The sequence below is a fragment of the Mycteria americana genome, chromosome 6, assembly GCF_035582795.1.
Source record: "Mycteria americana isolate JAX WOST 10 ecotype Jacksonville Zoo and Gardens chromosome 6, USCA_MyAme_1.0, whole genome shotgun sequence".
NCBI classification, from domain to species: domain Eukaryota; kingdom Metazoa; phylum Chordata; class Aves; order Ciconiiformes; family Ciconiidae; genus Mycteria; species Mycteria americana.
In genome coordinates this window covers 56,946,812-56,964,173 of record NC_134370.1, presented here as the reverse complement: position 1 = coordinate 56,964,173, position 17,362 = coordinate 56,946,812, and the positions used below count along the sequence as shown (strand labels likewise).

The 17,362-nt window shown below is 41.6% G+C and overlaps 1 protein-coding gene across 8 annotated transcripts in view; it reads right to left on the bottom strand.

Moving 5' to 3' along the window:
• MYO5A (myosin VA) overlaps positions 1–17,362 on the bottom strand; it is a 103,152-nt gene that overhangs the window by 36,225 nt on the left and 49,565 nt on the right. For all 8 annotated transcript variants that reach the window (XM_075506016.1, XM_075506018.1, XM_075506021.1 and 5 more), the window contains exons 8-16: positions 15,930–16,037; positions 15,349–15,455; positions 12,553–12,818; positions 11,901–11,982; positions 9,201–9,341; positions 8,282–8,407; positions 5,945–6,028; positions 2,280–2,441; positions 106–203 (exon numbers count right to left, since the gene is read on the bottom strand). In XM_075506016.1, coding sequence (XP_075362131.1) covers positions 106–203; positions 2,280–2,441; positions 5,945–6,028; positions 8,282–8,407; positions 9,201–9,341; positions 11,901–11,982; positions 12,553–12,818; positions 15,349–15,455; positions 15,930–16,037 — 1,174 coding nt within the window. The remainder of the gene's footprint in view (positions 1–105; positions 204–2,279; positions 2,442–5,944; positions 6,029–8,281; positions 8,408–9,200; positions 9,342–11,900; positions 11,983–12,552; positions 12,819–15,348; positions 15,456–15,929; positions 16,038–17,362) is intronic.

Genomic DNA, 17,362 nt, shown 5'->3' with positions numbered 1-17,362 from the left:
CTTCACTCCTGAGTGAGCAAGGTTTAGCAGAACCTCAATCCTCCGAGGCCTTGGGCAATTCCCTCCCATGCACAGGCTATACAAACCATACATGAACCAGCTTACGTGAACGGAAACTTGAAGTCATTAGGCTTAATACAGCGCACGTAGTGTGGAGTTGTAGCATTCAGGGTTTCCATCAGCAGATGAAGAGAGTTTCGAAACTTTTTGAAAAAGGGAAAAATATCAGAGAACAGCCTCAATAAGCTCAGTCATGTTTGAGATAATCTCAGGAAGCAGACCTAGGGATATTTGCTTATTTGTAATAATGCTTTCGGTAATAAACACCAGCTTGTTTTTGTTATGGCAATAGATTTTAGTTTCAGATACCACCTTTGGGTGAATTATTCTAATTCTTAGAATTATTTAGAATAATTCTAAATGTTAGGCTTTACAGGAGTAAAGCTCCCATATCAATATGTGATAAATTACAAAAACATGGGATAGACTGAGTTATTTTCAGCTTTGGACTATCTCATCTACCCTAATCTTTGTCTGATCCATCTCTTCATGACCAAATTCATATGGCATGACTAAATTCATATGCCTCATGGCATATTACTAAATAGCCATTTAATTTTAAATAAATTTTAAATCAAATTTTAAATCAACAGAGTGGTAAAAAAAAAGTATCAATTTCTTCAGCTCCCCTGATCCCAATGTCAGACCTACTGAAAAGAACTTTGAAAGTCCAATATCCGAGAGTTTTAGGAGCTTTACTTTTAAAGATGTATCAGGACCACAAATACCTAACGTACCGCAGTATATCCTTCTAACCACAGAATACCCTAACAGATAAAGAAAACTATGAAAACACATCTCAGATGTTTTAAACGTATTGGTATGGATTTCCCTCTTTCTGTTGAACTCATGATTCTAAGCCAACCTCTATATCTACACAGAATATGATAAAAATCACTTTTGTATTAGCTTTATTTAAAATTTATAAATTAATATATGTGGTTGATTGACAGGAGTAGTATGAGAGTACCCCTAACACTTCAACTCATAGTTTCAGTCTGACAACAAAACTGTTAGACCTCTACCAGTCTCAGGATACTGTCTGACTGCAAAAGCAGAAATTAAGTTCAAATTAAAAAGATAACTGGGCAGGGGTTCTCTTGCATGAACTGCAGAAGATCGGAATTAGCAGCCTGTACCACAAACACTTGCCAAGCAGATTTGCATTCTGTACAGTAGCATGAATAGTCATTCCTGTTCCCACCCATAGCCTGACATAGCTTGCTTGGGGAAGGTTATAGAGAAATGATGAATATCCAAATCAAACATTCTCTGAATTCCAATTCTCACTTAGCAGTGTGACTAGCTCATGACACTGCACAGACACTGTGCTAACATCTTTGTCAGGGGATCAACAACCATCCAAGCCAGCGGAAAAAGCCCAGGCATTTTTGGTGATGTTATCAGAACTCTGAGCACCCAAGAAATGTGGCTGGTTCATCTTAAAGAATAGGCAGAGGACCCTGATACAAAGAACTTATGCTCCCTGAGAGCTAATTTATATTCCAGGCTGTCCTACAGTTAACATAAAAAGAGTTATCCACACAGACCTCCTGGAAGCCCCAGGCAAAAGAACAATGCCGCTACTCACTAGCAAAGTGGTACAGGCTGGCAAGTAGCTACAAACTGAGTACTAAGCTGTCAAAAAAGTTCCCCTTGCCTCCTATGTATAGTCCGAGGGACAACCTGTCATATATAACGCACTGACTGGGGACATAACCATCTTGAGAAAACACCTGTTAAATCTGTTGAGTGGAAAGTAACAAAGAAGAAGTGAGTTCTCCAGCCATACTGATCTGCATACTTTTAATTTAATTCTGGCACATACATGTGGATATTTTATGTCTAGCCCACTGATAACTGGAACCAAGTTTTCTGGGGACTGAACTCCCACTTTTGATTTGAGTCAGACAATGTGGCACATGATCAAAAAGAGCCAGTATAAGATTTTCAAAGCTTCTCAGCATCCAGCATGTTAAATCTATTTTGAAAAACATGCGTTTTGGTTTTGGCATCACAATAAGAACTGAGCTCCCTGAAATAGTGGCCCAAAATGTATTAGTAATTAGGGTATATTTGCTCCAAACTGTAAGTCATAAACAGCTGCACCTATCTCAGAATCATAAGGGATCCCAAGAAACACCAGCGCACCTTGAGACCTATGAGACAGAGGGAGGTGGAGGGAAAGTTATTTAATAGAGCTGCATCTTCAAACTCACCTGATGTCCCACAGTTTTCTTATGCTCCTTGCTGGCTTGACCTGGCCTGGCCTTGGCTGGTTTTACAGCCGTTCGAGACAAAGGCACGCGCCCTGAAGGGGTTCCTGACGTGGGACTGAGGGCCTTCTCCTCATCCTGGAATAACTCTGGTAGCAGCTTAAACTGGTATAACAGCAGAAAAAATACAGACGGTAAGAATCCAGCAAGTGATTGCACCCATTTGTGCTTAAGGTAGGTAGAATCCAGGCGCAGTTTTTGTAAGCACTGGGTTTTTGTTGAACTCCACATGGAGACAAATGCAAAAAAGCATTCATGCTAGTAGTATAGTGAGTGGGCCGTGATTTAATACTAAAAATTTTGTGGGTTTGATCAGTGAGTCTCCTTCTGAAGATAAAATTCTGATTTGAGGTTTTCTTCACAGAGCCAGCAATAGCTTCCATGTGAAACTGTTAGATACTGACAGCAGTTTCGTAAGTACCAATTGCAATTATGTATGGCTGCTTTGATCTAAGAAGGAAACAACAGGGTCCCCTCATATTCCAGTGGTGCATCAGACTCCTTTGTGGTTGAGAAGTATCTAGGACACTGAATAACCCAGCAGCCAACAAGGAATATTCCTGCTTTATCACTCTAAATTGAAATAATCAACTCAAAAGAGGACCCATTAACTAAAAAAAAACAGTAGGCAAATTTATCTGACTGAAGATCTACTCTCAGGCCAATGGGAGTGGAGGAAAAACCTGAAACATCTTTCCAAATATAACACAGGGCTTCCGGTTCCCTCTCTCTAATGGCTACAAAATACACCCATATATAATAGCTGCTTTGAAGTAACTTGTAACTAAAAATAACACCATTAGGTCTTTCTAGTGACAACTATAGCACTTCAGAAGCATTATAAGAGTAAGAAAATCTGAACTTCTCTACCTGTCAATGAATAATCTTTTATCTAGCATCTGTGCATTTTCTCCCAAGAGATAGGAGCATTCAATTTTCAGTACTACAAAGTGCTTGGGCTAAGTACAACCTAAAAAATAAAAAAATTGGTTTTGCCTTATAAAACTTGGTGAGCATGCACGATATCCAATGAAACATGCTGCGCAACAAAATGGTACTTGTGCTCTGTGGTTGTGCCAGATGGGCTAGCAGAAGGCATCAAACGTTCCTCAGTGGCATCCAGCACAGCACTCCAGCATAATATAATGACTATGAATGCTACAAAGGTATCCTAAATTCCCAAAATAAAAAAGGAGTATCCCAGCTTAGCTTTATCTCACCTGAGTCTCCCAGATTAGGAGCATGATCACCTTAGATTACCTCTGTAGCTGGTGGAAGAATGACATTTCCAGAGGGTGATTTAGCCTGTCTCCTTCCACTGACTCAACAAAGAGTTCAGGATGATTGGGCCACCACCACCCCATTCAGCTGCCTGCAGTCAGATGGAGTGAGTCGGTATGCACAGGCACCTGAGCTACAGAGACAAGTCTTTTCATCCCATACAGAAACTTATTTGAATGCAATATGCTTTGTCTGAAACTCCTGATGCTCTCACACACCAGGGGTGGGGGTAGGAAGAGGGTCCCCAGTATCTGGATTGCAGATGGATGAGCTCTTCTAAGCTATCAGTACATAAGTCTTATTGCCTTTTTCCAACCCTGGGAAAACCTGCCTGTAAAAATGGGCAGGTGCATTTCAAAGGCGCCATTTTCATAGACACAGCCTCAGGTACTGCATGCAGAAGAAAGGAGCAATGTATGGCCTTCTGCAGCAGAGGCCAACAACAGGAGAGCATTGCTGAGATGATCCACACTGTGGGGGCATTCATGTTTTCATTTGGTTTTGGTTTTTACTACCTTATCAATTTTCTTTGTTTTGCAGAACACTAGGAGTGTTCAAAGAGAGGGAAAACACTGATCAAAGGGCAGATAATTCACGTGATAGAAAACAAGCAAGCAAGCATTTTTCCCTGTAATTTTTTCAGACGACTTAACAAACATGCTGCTAACAATCTTACAGATCACTTCTTTCAATACAGAGCCACAACAGAAGATTTTAACAACATGCCAGTAGCAAGCATAAAAGCTGAGGACTGTTGTATTGCTTTCATGATACATGCATGGAAACTGAACTAGTTCAAAGAGGTCCTGTGGGTGGATTTATAGAGAAGGCCAAAATAAATAGCTAAACACTACAGCGCCTGCCAAGAGCAGTGTGTGTCATGCACTTTGGAGAGCAGAGAAGCATTCGAGATGTATGTGAGAGTGGGCATGGGCAGGATGACAGATGATACATTTAATTTAGAATTACCTTCTGTTGAATGTGCACAGCAAACCCAGAAAACAGCGACAACAAAAAAAGTAAAAATCAGAAATGCAATCCCACTACAATTATTAATAAAGAAGGCCTGCTGAAAAATAAAAATGAAACATTCTTCTTTTGAAAATCTATTTTCTTCACAGTTGATTTTTTTTTAAAAACACCGGTTTTGGTAAAATTTACCATTGGGGAAAACCATGTTGTTTCTCCGTGTTTAGACTGAATTGACTCAACCTACTGAGCCTGCCCAAGCTGTTGTCCTGCTCTTATGGCAGCTACGTCCCCATCATCCCTTACTTACTGGACTACATCCCCCGGAGCACCCCTGCACAGTGCACTGCCATGCTGTGGCAGAGCTGGAGCTACACAGGCGGCTGGTCCCTGCCAGCTCCCCGAGGATGCCACCTGCCTCCCACACACACAGCAACTGACTTCACTCAAACCACTTCAACACTTCTCTACGTAGAAAGTCTGCTGTGGTTTTTCATTATACTACATATTTTAATCATTTAGCTTTATATATCTGCTCAGAATAGAAAGAGAAGAGAAAAATGTTGGTTTTCCTGATAGAACAGCATGATTTTAAATAGCCTGCCCTTGATACCCAGCTTCCTGGGCCATCAGAGCTAGCAAATTCCCAACAGCCATCATGGTGCAATGTCAAGTTAATTGCCTTTACATTTCAGAAGAGCACAACTAGCATTTTTGCCATTAAAAAAAGCAGACGATGCCACTGAAGGCCTGTTCTGTAATATTCCTTCACACAGTATTTTTCAATTCAGATGTTATCTTTCTTTCACAGATATCAAGAAGGCAAAACTCCGTAAATTCTGGTTTGTGTTCTTAGGGTCTATACATTTCATTCCTCTCTCATTATGCTGCTGGAACAGAACTTGTCTCTCCTCCAGAAATTTTCTGCACAATTGTCAGGCCATAAACAAGGAGTTTCTGTTTTCAGATTACACAATTAAGGGCTTAACTGTTAAGCCATCTTATACTACTATAGGATATTAGAAGTCCTCGATGCCTTTACAGAAAATACAGCAAAGTTTTGTGCAAAGTTAAAAAAAAACAAAACAAAAAATAAAACCCAAACACCCCCCCCCCAACCAAAAAACCCAAACAGTGAAATCAGTGGCTAAATATAGACTGATCTTACATGGAGCAAAATTAGGCTACAGGACTTTCTAAATTCATACAGCTAGGCAGGTAAAACACAAACTATGTTCAATTTCAGTTGATCTGATACTAAGGGAGAAGTATTTCCTAGGTTTATAAGAAATTTTATATGACCCTTAATTCAAGGATTCATAACTGCAAAAGAAGAAAAAAAAAATCCTTATACTAACCTTACTTGATTTTAGGACCTTAATTTGTTCTTCATAAACTGTGTCTTTATTCTTTTCCAAAAAGCCTTCACATTGATATTCCACCTGAAAACCACCATTTTACAAAAAAGTAAGTATTAAAAGTATTTAATAAGAATATTTTGCATAGAATTCACCAGCTGTAACATTCACATTTAAAACAGATAATTCTTGTGGATGTTGAAAATATCCGCTCCCAAGTGCATCTTTGTTAAATATAGATTTTCCTCAAATAGAGTGCTTTCCAGTAAAATTTAAAACATTAAAACATATAGAGATTAATACTGTTATTGCATTATACCAGATATATTTCACTGCTCAGAGACACCTGTGGTAAGACAGCATGATTGAATGGTTACTGTAAAGGTGAACATTCAAAATGTGTGTTGAGCACCTCCTTCACTGAAGTTATCAGGGCTGCAAAATTGTGTGAAATCCAGACGCAACTGAGAACAAAGTATCTCATCTCATCTCATTAGCTGAGAGGCAATAAGTAGATCTACGTGCAGCTTATTATGAAAATGCCTCATTTGTACTCAGAAAGACTATTTTTACCAGAAGCAATAAAAAGTCTGAATGTTGTGACAATACATAACAATCCTCTCTATCACAGGGCCACAGAGTCCCCTGGACCAAAGAACAGCCAGAGCGTCAGATAAAAACCTAGTATTTACTTCACTGTCCTAATTCAAGGCTGAACAAAACCCAAAAACTATTGTCAAAGCCTATACCTTAGAATTCGATATTAATTAATGCAAGTATGCTAACTCTCATGAAGTGTCTCATGCTAACTCTTCAATCTTGCATCAGCAGAAGTGCAGACTATACAATATAAGAGAAGACCTTTACAGCAATTTTATTCTTTCAGAGCAGAGAGACTGATAGCCATCAGCAGCCCCTCTTTCAGTACAGCCATTTATCGGTGCTTGCGCAATGACACTATACCCCAAGCTGCAAAACATTTCAAAAAATTCCTAGAGGGGAAGAAGGCAGAGGACCTCCCCCAAGGTCTCTCCACAGCTGAAAGCCCACTCTGAACATTACCTCGGGTACCATTAATGTTCTTACTGCGGGAGACAATGCCACGAGAGGGCAGCAGAATCTCTGCCTTCTCCCAGAGAAGACAATGTCAAGGCACAGAGGTTACTAACCTGCCAGCTACAGCTTTATTTTTTCCTTCAAGATGTCTGTATGCATTCACATAAGCACACAAGAAAGCATAAAATGCTTAGCACAGACAGCGCATCAGAGCTTAGAGCTTTGCCAATACCTGCTTGGAGCTACTTTGAGCTTTCCTTGGTCCTTGCTGCTCAGACTAGGCATAGGAAAGCCTTGTTTTCAAATAGCAAAGTTTAATCTAATGAACAGTATATGAAATATCAATTAAATCCTTCTGGTTCTCTCATCCACCAAATAAAACAGAACTCATGAATCTAAACAATTACAGAGATGTTCTTGCTGCTTTCATTAAGGTAACACTAGACGCAACAAGAACAGGACCCCTCTTCTATGCATAAATTCAAGAACCTGGGAGAAATCAAGTGGAGGCAAATAAAGGCCTCCAACCCCCCATGTCAGCACGTACAGACCTACTGGTAAGAATCCCAGAGCTTCTCCAAGCTTTTTTTGACAAAGCTGACAATATTCTGAGGCAGCTTCTTTGTTTAACAGGATAATTATCTTAAGCAGGATTTTTAAATATTTTGTTTTATTTTAACCTGAGGAGTTGCTCAGTTTGATGATGCATTGTTGGAGCTGAACAACGCGTGCACTCCACTGAGATACCCCTCGTCCACCTTCCTAGAACTAGCTGTTCACTGCCCAGCAGAGGCGAGGGTGGGAGCAGCACATACTGCTCCAGCGATAAGAAGAAGGGTGTGTTAGCTGCTTTCCTGTTTGCACATTAAGATGGCAGCAAAACCAACATCGTTTTGTTGTTACTCTTTAGCTAAAACTCCAGTGACATACATGATTTTCTATTTTGTGTATTTCTATAGCATAACTGGAATTGATAAAATTATGCTGTGAATTGCAAATACACTAAGCTGTCATGTTTTGAAAAAGGATGGTTAGTGCTTACAGCATGTGACAGGGGTCAGGAGCTCTTGTTTGTGTTCCTGGCTCTGCACAGCTGCTAGGTCAACTTTCTTCTCCTGATCAGGTGTACAGACAGGCACACATTTTGCAAGAAGCCAAGCAGACCCAGGGATGCCGCTGCCCAGTCGCTGCCTGCAACAGCCACCCACCCCAGGATCCCCTCCCACGCACACGCTCAGCAACACCAGTCACGGAGAGAGGTACTGGAGGAAAAGTCCTTACCTTGTCAGCAAAGTGCTTGATGATAAAAGCCTTATTTGACAAACGTGGTTTTTCAAAAAGGGCACATTTATTCAAATGAGTATTGTATAGTTTTTGGGCCCAAGTGTCATCCGAGCCTTTTGGCATCTACAGAAGAGAACACACAGCCATTTAAAATGTCTTGAAAACTTTTCAGTAGCAAAACAAACTAAGAAGATGGGAGACAACACTTTGTGGTTTGCTTTCAAACTCCAACTCCTCAGATTTCCAGCACTGCCATAAGCAAGGAAGCCGGTAACCAGCTATGCACTTGCCTTTCTAATACCCTGGGCTGGGTGCAGCCCAGCAGCAGGTGTAGCTGCTGTGTGACACATATGACACTAATAATGCTTCCAGTGTCACACACCTGGAGGCAGGGATCCAAGAGGTACGTTATCTGACCGAGCAGCATCTCAGCAGGGCAGAACTCATCCACCACCATTAGAGATTGCTTGTGATGCTTTGTGATACACAGGAACCCCAAGCTGGGTTTCCACTGAAGTAGACACCACACACCATCCCTTGTATATGGCTTGGAATAAAATAAACTAAGATGAAAGATAAAAGGTGAGACACCAAGCGAGACGCAATTTGGAGAAATCTGACAGGACCAAAGACTGCACTTGCTACACCTGGGAAAGAGAAAGTTGCCAGAGTCAAAACAAAGGTTGATCAGAGACCCAGAAACAGATACAGACACGTGATGGAGAGGAGGGGAAAAAAAGCATGACTAAAGCCATTTTTTCTCCTCCTATAATTGCCAATTGTTTGTACGTTCTCCAAATCCTTTCAACAGCAGAGTGTCAAAATGATGGCTGTACACAGATGACTTTTTCCTGTGAGGCCCCAGAAGCAGGTTGGCCGATGACCTCTTTCTCTATGAAAGCCCTTGAACACACACCTTGCACTCCTCATCCAACAGATCCAGAATTCCCATTTTGGCCTCTATGAGGTTGATGCAAGGCTGATTGTCATAGAAATCAATCAAGGTCCATGGTATTTGTTCCTTCATATATTCTTCTTGTTCCAGCTTAAAGACATGCTACAGGGCAAAAAGAAAACAGTTTTCTGTGAAATAAAATGCAGAATAAATACATCGAACTCTCACTTGAATTCATCTTGGCACATTAATCCAGGCTGTCAAGTGACACACTAGTTCAACTGAATAAACCCTTTAACAAGTAAGTATATGAAAAATAAATTAACCTTTTTTCCTGGCCTAAAAACAACAGACTAAATTAAACCGCTCATCCATATTCTCTGCAAATAAGGTCTATTTTTTCCTATCTTTTTACTATCTTGTCCAACAATTACTATAAGCTCTTTTCTCTTATAAAAAACCCAACACAAAACCCAGAAAAAGCCTCAAGTGCAGGAACAGCAACTTATAAAGTAGGATGTGCCATGCATTTATGATTTTGAAGTTATGAATACTGCTCTATTTCAAGTAAAATTTCACTATAACAAGGAAACTCAAAAGTATTTAAAGAACAGAGCTCCATTTTCTCTTAAATGGCTGCTGATTTTTTTCTAAGATGACGCATTGCATTAAAATATACTCTTCAGCAAAAACCTGCAAGAATGACTCTAGGAGTATTACCACAAGAAATCCTTTAAGCAAAATTTTATGGAAGATTTATCTGGTACAAAGATCAATAACAATGTAGTTGTCTATTTATTCAAAAATATTATCACAAACAACCTGCACAGCTTTAATGAAATGTGCATAGGCGATGAATTAAAACTTGAGGAAAAAAAAATATTAAACAGGCAAACTGTGGTCTTAACAGCACAAGCACTCTTTTTAAAAACAAAAAGACTGCTGACTCCAGTTATTTTAAATCACGTTTTATCTCCCATTTAAACCGTAACACGTACTAACTGCTCTGGCAGGCAGAACTGAACTCAGAGCACACCCCAACAAGCAGCGAGGAGCAGCGCTGCGGGCGGGGGGGGCTGCCACAAACACCTGTATTCGTGGAGCTGGCCTCAGCTGCACCCTGAGCAAAGGCCACAAGCCCACAAACGCCTCGCAGCTCTCTGCACACATCTGCGAGACAGCAGAAAACTACCCTGACAAAGAGGTTTATCCCTTTTATTTCATTAGCTTAACACCATCCTTTCCAAAGCAGCGCTCCTTAACGGCGCCCGCGGGAGCCATTCCCACCCCGCTGCTTAACGGCTGCGTTACACGCTGAGTTAATTCCTGACAGGAAAGCCAACGGTAGCGTTTTATTGGTGAGTCATATCCAACCTAAGTCCTGAAAGAAAACATAAAACCATTTCTCCACTGTAAAGGAATTAGCAATTACGTGATGAAAAATGTCTTCAGACCTGATTTTCCTTACGGGCTGTGGGTGGCCAGGCAGGGGAAGCGTGGCTGAGGAGGCCGGGCAGGCTGTGGAGATGGGACTGGCGGCCGGGCAGTCCCCGAGCAGCCTGCCTTCAGCCAGGCTCGGGCCACCCCGGGCGGCAAGTGAAGACTTGCTGGCTGCCGCCACGGATGTCGGGCTTTAATTTGAAACAACTTCCACCCCGTGCCGCTGCATGGCAGCCCAATGGGTCCGTGTCCACCGGCGCTGGGTTTGGTAGCTTGGCAGGGCATCAACACAAAAGCCCTGTCACCCTGTCCTTCATGAGACGAATGCTTACAGCAACAGCACGAGACGGAAGGGAACACGGGGACAGTGATCTTTACTAAAGAAGTGAACCCCTACAATTCTCACAGTGATTAGATTTTTTGCTGTAGAGCTGAGAAAACTCCGAGATACCTTGTGCTTAGCAGTTATGACATCCCGCTTATGGAGCTGAAGCCAGCCGTGGCACTACCAGCACAGAAAGGGCACACCGGGACTGGAAAGCCCAGCCTCTGCTCCAGCACCCGGCTTACTCCCCAACACGCACCCCGGCCGCTGGAAAGAACAATGGCGCGGGGGGATCCAGTCCTGCGAGCACGCACCGCCATGAAGGTATGCTCGTAAAGAGTTCAAAGCTATTCCTGTACTGCAGCACAGCCTAGCAACAGACCTGGCATAAATAACTTGCCTCATCGTTATGCAGGTAAGATATATAATTACAAGCGTCACTAAGGCTGAGGAGAGAGAGAGAATCGTGATCTCTCTGGAGGAGGGGGAAGAGGAGCCTCTTGCCATGCGTCAGTCATCAACTTCAGGATGCGGCTGAAAACCCTCAAAAAATAACGCCAGCAGAGGAAGCGCAGGTGGCAGATTTCCAGCAGCAAAGCCCTGCTCTTTCCTGCCCATGCACAGGCTCTCGTTGGAGGTTACAGAAGCACAGCTAACTCCAACTTCATCCACACGGTGCTCTCATTGACAGGCAATCTCAGGGTCTTAATTGCCAAGCACTGCTTCTGTCTTATAATTGTTACTGTGATCGGAATTTCAAATAGTCCCAGAGCAGCAGTTAGTCATAAAATCTATTTCTAGGAGATAGTCGATCTTTCCCCATCCCCCAAAGCCCACGGCCAGGACAGCTGGTTAATAGACTGAAGGAATTCATCGTAACCACTGGGGACCCAATTAGCAGAATGGACTTGGGTGAGGGGAAAGGGAAGAGGAAATGCCAGTCATTTCCTACTTACCATATTGAACTGCTGCTGCAGTTTTTCATTGGCATAGTTGATACAGAACTGTTCAAAGCTGTTGATTTCAAATGTCTCAAATCTAAAATATGCAGATACTCAAAATTACTAGTGCAGTGAAAAAACAGATTAAATGACCCCATAATTTTAAATTCCCTCCCTCCAGCTAAATTCATTGTGTTATTCCAGGCACAAACCACCACAATCAAGCAACAAAGCACACCGGGAAATGGCAAATTGCAGTACATGGGCAATTCAGTGATGCTCCCACTTTAGGCAGGGATGAGGAACACAGGGAAGGGACTGATGTTTCTGGAGAGCATGTTAGTTATCTTTGTCCTCTCTAGAAGTGCCACCCTGGAGGAACCATGAGAAGACAATTCCCTTGTAACCTTCTCCAATGCAATACATAAAGGAACTACCAACAGCAAAAATCTGAAATCCCACTATAAATGTCAAACCTGAAAGTCAAGACAAAGATCTTAGATAGCATGTCAAAACTAAACACCTACTTCCTTCAGCTGGAATAAGCAGCTGCTAAGGGTTTGGGTTTTTTTGTGTAATCCACGCAGCAATATATGATAAAGACAAAGACGCTTTGCAGTAAGATAATTACATAAGAGGTGTCAATATCTCTGACAAAAAGACTCACCCATAAATGTCCAACACTCCAATGAAAGAATGCTGTTTTACAGTAGCATGGAGGGCTTTGTTCACATGATCTACAATCCAGTTAAAGAGATTAGCATAGATATGTTTGGCAAGTGCATCTCTGGCATTGATGGCATGAAGTTTAGAAATTGGCTTGATGTAGGTTTCAGTGGCAGTTGCGAGCTTCCTATGGCAAAGCCAGTGGGCCATCTCTTCATACTCCACACCCATGAGGTCACAGAAGATGGTGAGGGGTTCATGCTTGGGCTAATAAAAACAATCTCGTTAGGTCTTGAAACAGTATTACCAATAGCACACATGCAATCATGTGATCAGAAGAACTGCCTGCCTGCGGTGATCCAACAATAAGCAGCAACAGCAGCTTCCTCAGCTCTTCCTCCTTCAAAACGTAACAAGTTCCCTACCCACTTATCACTTTCAAATCGCTGAAGTAAATTAGTGAATCACCGTTTCCCCAGAGGCATTTTACTATACTTGTGTTCACCAAAAAACTGCACACAGGGAACCTGCAGCCTTCACAAAAATGAATCACCTAGCTTCACAGGGATGGACTTGGTATTTTGAATTCTTGTAACTAACTGTCTCAGTTTTGAGTGAAGAAGCTAGAGAAATGCAGAGGACAGGGCATCAGCTGTGTGCTGGAGACAGAATGGACTACAGCTCCTGACTGGTGTTCTTGTCTGCTCATATACATCCACGGGAGGGAGTGGGGCCCAAGCCAAGAACGAAGAGGAAGAAGTGTGGAAGGGCTTTAGTGCTCTGGTCTCACTATTTAATACAGTATTTTCTCAGTGAATCCTGGAGACAAACATTAAGAGATTGGAGCACACAAATGATGTTATCTAACTCTCAAATTGGACTGTACAAGTGAAAAAATTGATCTTTGTTTAACCAGGTAAAATCAACTAGCAAGGCTTGCACACTGAGATGAGTATATAAAATTTCTGCATAAAAATCCATGCAGTGCGTTTACCACTCAATGACTTAAGATACTACACCTCGTGACTAACAAGCAAACCAATAGCTAGAAATCAAGGAGGACAGACAGGTCTTTCCTCCTAAGGAACTCCCCTAACACTACTTCCTCATCATGTTCACCTTACACCCAGTGGCTCAACAGCACGCTGACAAGCAACGTCTTGACAAGGACAGATTGTAGAGGAGTGTTACTACATGCCCATTAGCTTCAGGGTGCATCAGCTTTATCTTTCTATTTTCACCTCCTTCTGACTTCTCTGGGGCTTCTTCCAGTCCTTAGAGCATACAGGTCCCATGGCAGTGCTGTTACCCCTCCAAAATCCAGTCAATAGAGCATGTCTTCTTTCAGTTTAGCCATACCACTTTAACTGGCTCAGAAGACAATAATAAAGTAATAATAATAATGAACACTGCACAAAAGAGTGTCGCATTAGGGTTACTCAAGCTGCCAGTAAACAAACTGATTCGTTCACACAGCACTATGCAGAGCCCTTTGCTGAGCTCCCTGAAGCACCACCATTGCATCACCACGCCAGCGCTTCCCAGGCAGACCAGTCTGCGTGGCAACAGAGCTCTGCAATGACACGGCTATTGTCAGAGAACAGCACGGCTCAGGTAGTGGATGCCATTGAACAGACATTCACCACCACCTGCTAGATGTTTACCACATGAGGATAGGATTGCACAGGAACTTGCAGCTTTGTACTAGCTTTTTCAGTGGGATTCCTGCATTGGAGATACCCATTACAACACAGCCTAGCTCATCATGTCCTGGGGCTCATCCGTTTTCTACCTGTGATCATTAAATGATGCTTTTTTTGTAGTGAAAACCTTTTTAAGACACACCAAAGAGATAGTCTATTGCTGTGGTTTCACAGCAGCTATCTATTAGATCCCATGGACAGATGGTGTCAGACCAGGCACACTGATCATCTGTGGCCCAATGAAGTACCTGTTGTCTCAGCTCCAGACACTGCTACTGCAGATTCTTGAGAAACCGACTGACAGCAAAAGGAGAAAAAAACCCTGCAACTGTTGCTGCTATTTGAACAGAGAGAAAGATGAAGGCTGTGTAGTCCAGCAGTAAACATTCAAGGAAAGGCAAAAGGAGAAACTGGTTACTTGTGAATCCAAGGAAGAGAAGAGTGACAAGCCAAGCCAGATCTTTTTTGTTTCTCATCTCCAGAATATGGACTTCAGTAAGAAGCCTTGGTCCTCACTGAATGAGGAGGTTTTTTTCAGATCAGACTACGCAGTCCTCATTGCTGACCACCACAAAGGTAAAAAAGGACTGATAAAACCACGACACTTAGACGAGTCACATGAATCATATCTGTATATGCTATGCTCATGTCTAGACATCACAGAGGACTTTGCAGAGCATTTGCTCTGCAATTATTTAGGCCATTTTGGCATTTAACATTAAAAAAAACCCATCCTGCGAAGCATTTACTGTGGGCAGGGAATGTATTCACGTAGGAATATAAAGATCTAGACACCTGCCCAGGACTTCAAAGCTAGCCTGTCTGGTATTCTTTTCTAGGACAGATCAATTACAGTTTGGAAACAAAATTAAGGCAGCCACTGTTATAATACAGAGAGTACTGTCTAAAGCCTCTAAACTGAGAAGAGTTGAATCCATCTGCAAACAGAACTGTGAAAATGTTAACAAACTAGAAATAAACACATTGCTTGTGTTTTGATATTGTTACCCTTTTTCAGAAGAGGTCCCTGCAAACAAGCAGAAGGCAGAACTGTCAGAGCAGAAAACATGGCCTTCAGCTCATCTACTACTCACAGGAATAGTGCAGCTGTCAGAATCCCGAGATGCAAACTCCACGTTGCCCAAGTGAAGGATGCCAGCAAGGATTCGAAAAATTCCCATCTGGTAGGAATCACTAATCCCTGAAAAATGATGAATAAAACATTTTGAATGGAGAGATAAATAAAGAACCACGAGCTGCGGTTGATGAAAAATTTTATTAAGAAGAGAAAAACGGTGACTGCTGTGTGTTTTTTTCAGACTTTGGCATTTGACAGTACTGCTTGGCTCCACTTCTGTTAAAAACATTTTACAACCAGATGCAAAAAAAATCCATTAAAATGAGCTATTTAATTTGCTGTTTCAAAGTGCTTTGTCAGTGACCTCCAACACTGTATATGCCACACCAAGAGAATCCACCACTTATGTTCATATAATGTGTGCTCCTCCTACACTAGATATGATTCCACTGCAATACCTTCTTAATGCAATAAAAGTATCTCAGCCCAAAGTTTATCAAACTCTCTTGTTTTTAAACACAACAGAATATGAAGAAAATATACACAAACAATTGCTAGTATATTGGATTTGGGATATGACTGTGTTTTACAAATTACCTAGCAAAGTGCAGGCCTGCCTGGTGTTTACCATTTCCTTAGCATCATCCACACCATCAATCACAGGGCTTCCACCTTGCTTCGTATAGTGAAAGTAATTTGCATTCCCTGTAAGAGAAAAACCAGATCTTTTATACACACTGATGCAGACATTCACAGCACATCTGTAAAGCTGTGTATGATTAAGTTGCTCTTGGCAGAATCCATTATTTGAAATATGTCAGCATATTTCTGCCTTCTGGCTCATAGGACCCACTTATTCTGGAGAATAATTTTTTCAAGATTTAACAGTGCAAATAAGTATTCTTAAGCTACCTGGTTCCTACCTTAGGCCCTCAAGCATATTCTCTACCTAACCTTGGTTCAGACTTCCACACCTGTGGAATAATCACTTTGGAAGCAATTATTCTCCAAGTCTGAGCCAACCACCCAAGTTCTAGGTGCAGAGTTGACAGCAGCAGCAGCACTTTGGAATTACATGGCAGATATTATTATGCTATTATTGCATCAGGATATTTAAAAAATTCTATTCTGCGCATTTTCTTCTTGTTTCTCATTTATGGTCTGGTTTAGTCTTACGAGTATCTGTGATCCGTTCTGGCTGAGAAGTCATGGTTGGAGAACTGATAGTTTCATACCACTCTGGGGACAGCACTGGGCTTCACTGGGAGCGCAGTAGCTCTCCTGGATACTGTGTAAATTCCTACAGTTTCAGTGCCCATGCTTCCAGCTGCAGTAACAGACTCCTTTTCTTCTGATCTGCTAAGGTTTCAAGAAAGCTGAAAGAAGAGTCTGCTAAATGGCTTCTTTAGTTATAATTACATCAGTTCCTTTCTTTCCTGTGTCAGCAGATGTGAATCCTAAATGTGCCAGGATGGTGCAGATGAGCAGAGAAATGCTTTAAAACCAGAACGGTATTTCAGAAATCAGCACTGACAGGCTGTGCAGTTTTCCCACTATGAAGCTAACTTTTAAAAATATACAAGAAGCACGGAAATTTATATTGAATTTTAAAAATGATGACGTGATTGCCTGTCCCAAGGTCATCATCATGCCTTTCTTTTACAAAGTAACAGTTCCTGTTCAACAAGAAACCTTTCCTTTATCAACATTTTAATTTGAAAAATGAAAAATTTCACTTATCAGTTTTGTGATCACCAGGTTAGCAGAGATGGTAAAGTAATTGTTGGTAACAGCCCAAGTGAAACTATGCAGATGCAAAATAAACTCTTCAGGTGCTTATACCAGAAATGGTAAAATTCTCTAGTAGCTGGAGCCATGGAAAAAAAGGTTTTAAAGGACCAAGAGAAGAGAACTTCACCCTCGCCACTGGAAAGCTACTCTGGAATCCAGGACATAGTAAGTCCAGTGATTACTGCAGTGTACTAGAGTATGCAGAATAAACAAATCTGTTACTTTCATTTTATCTAAAA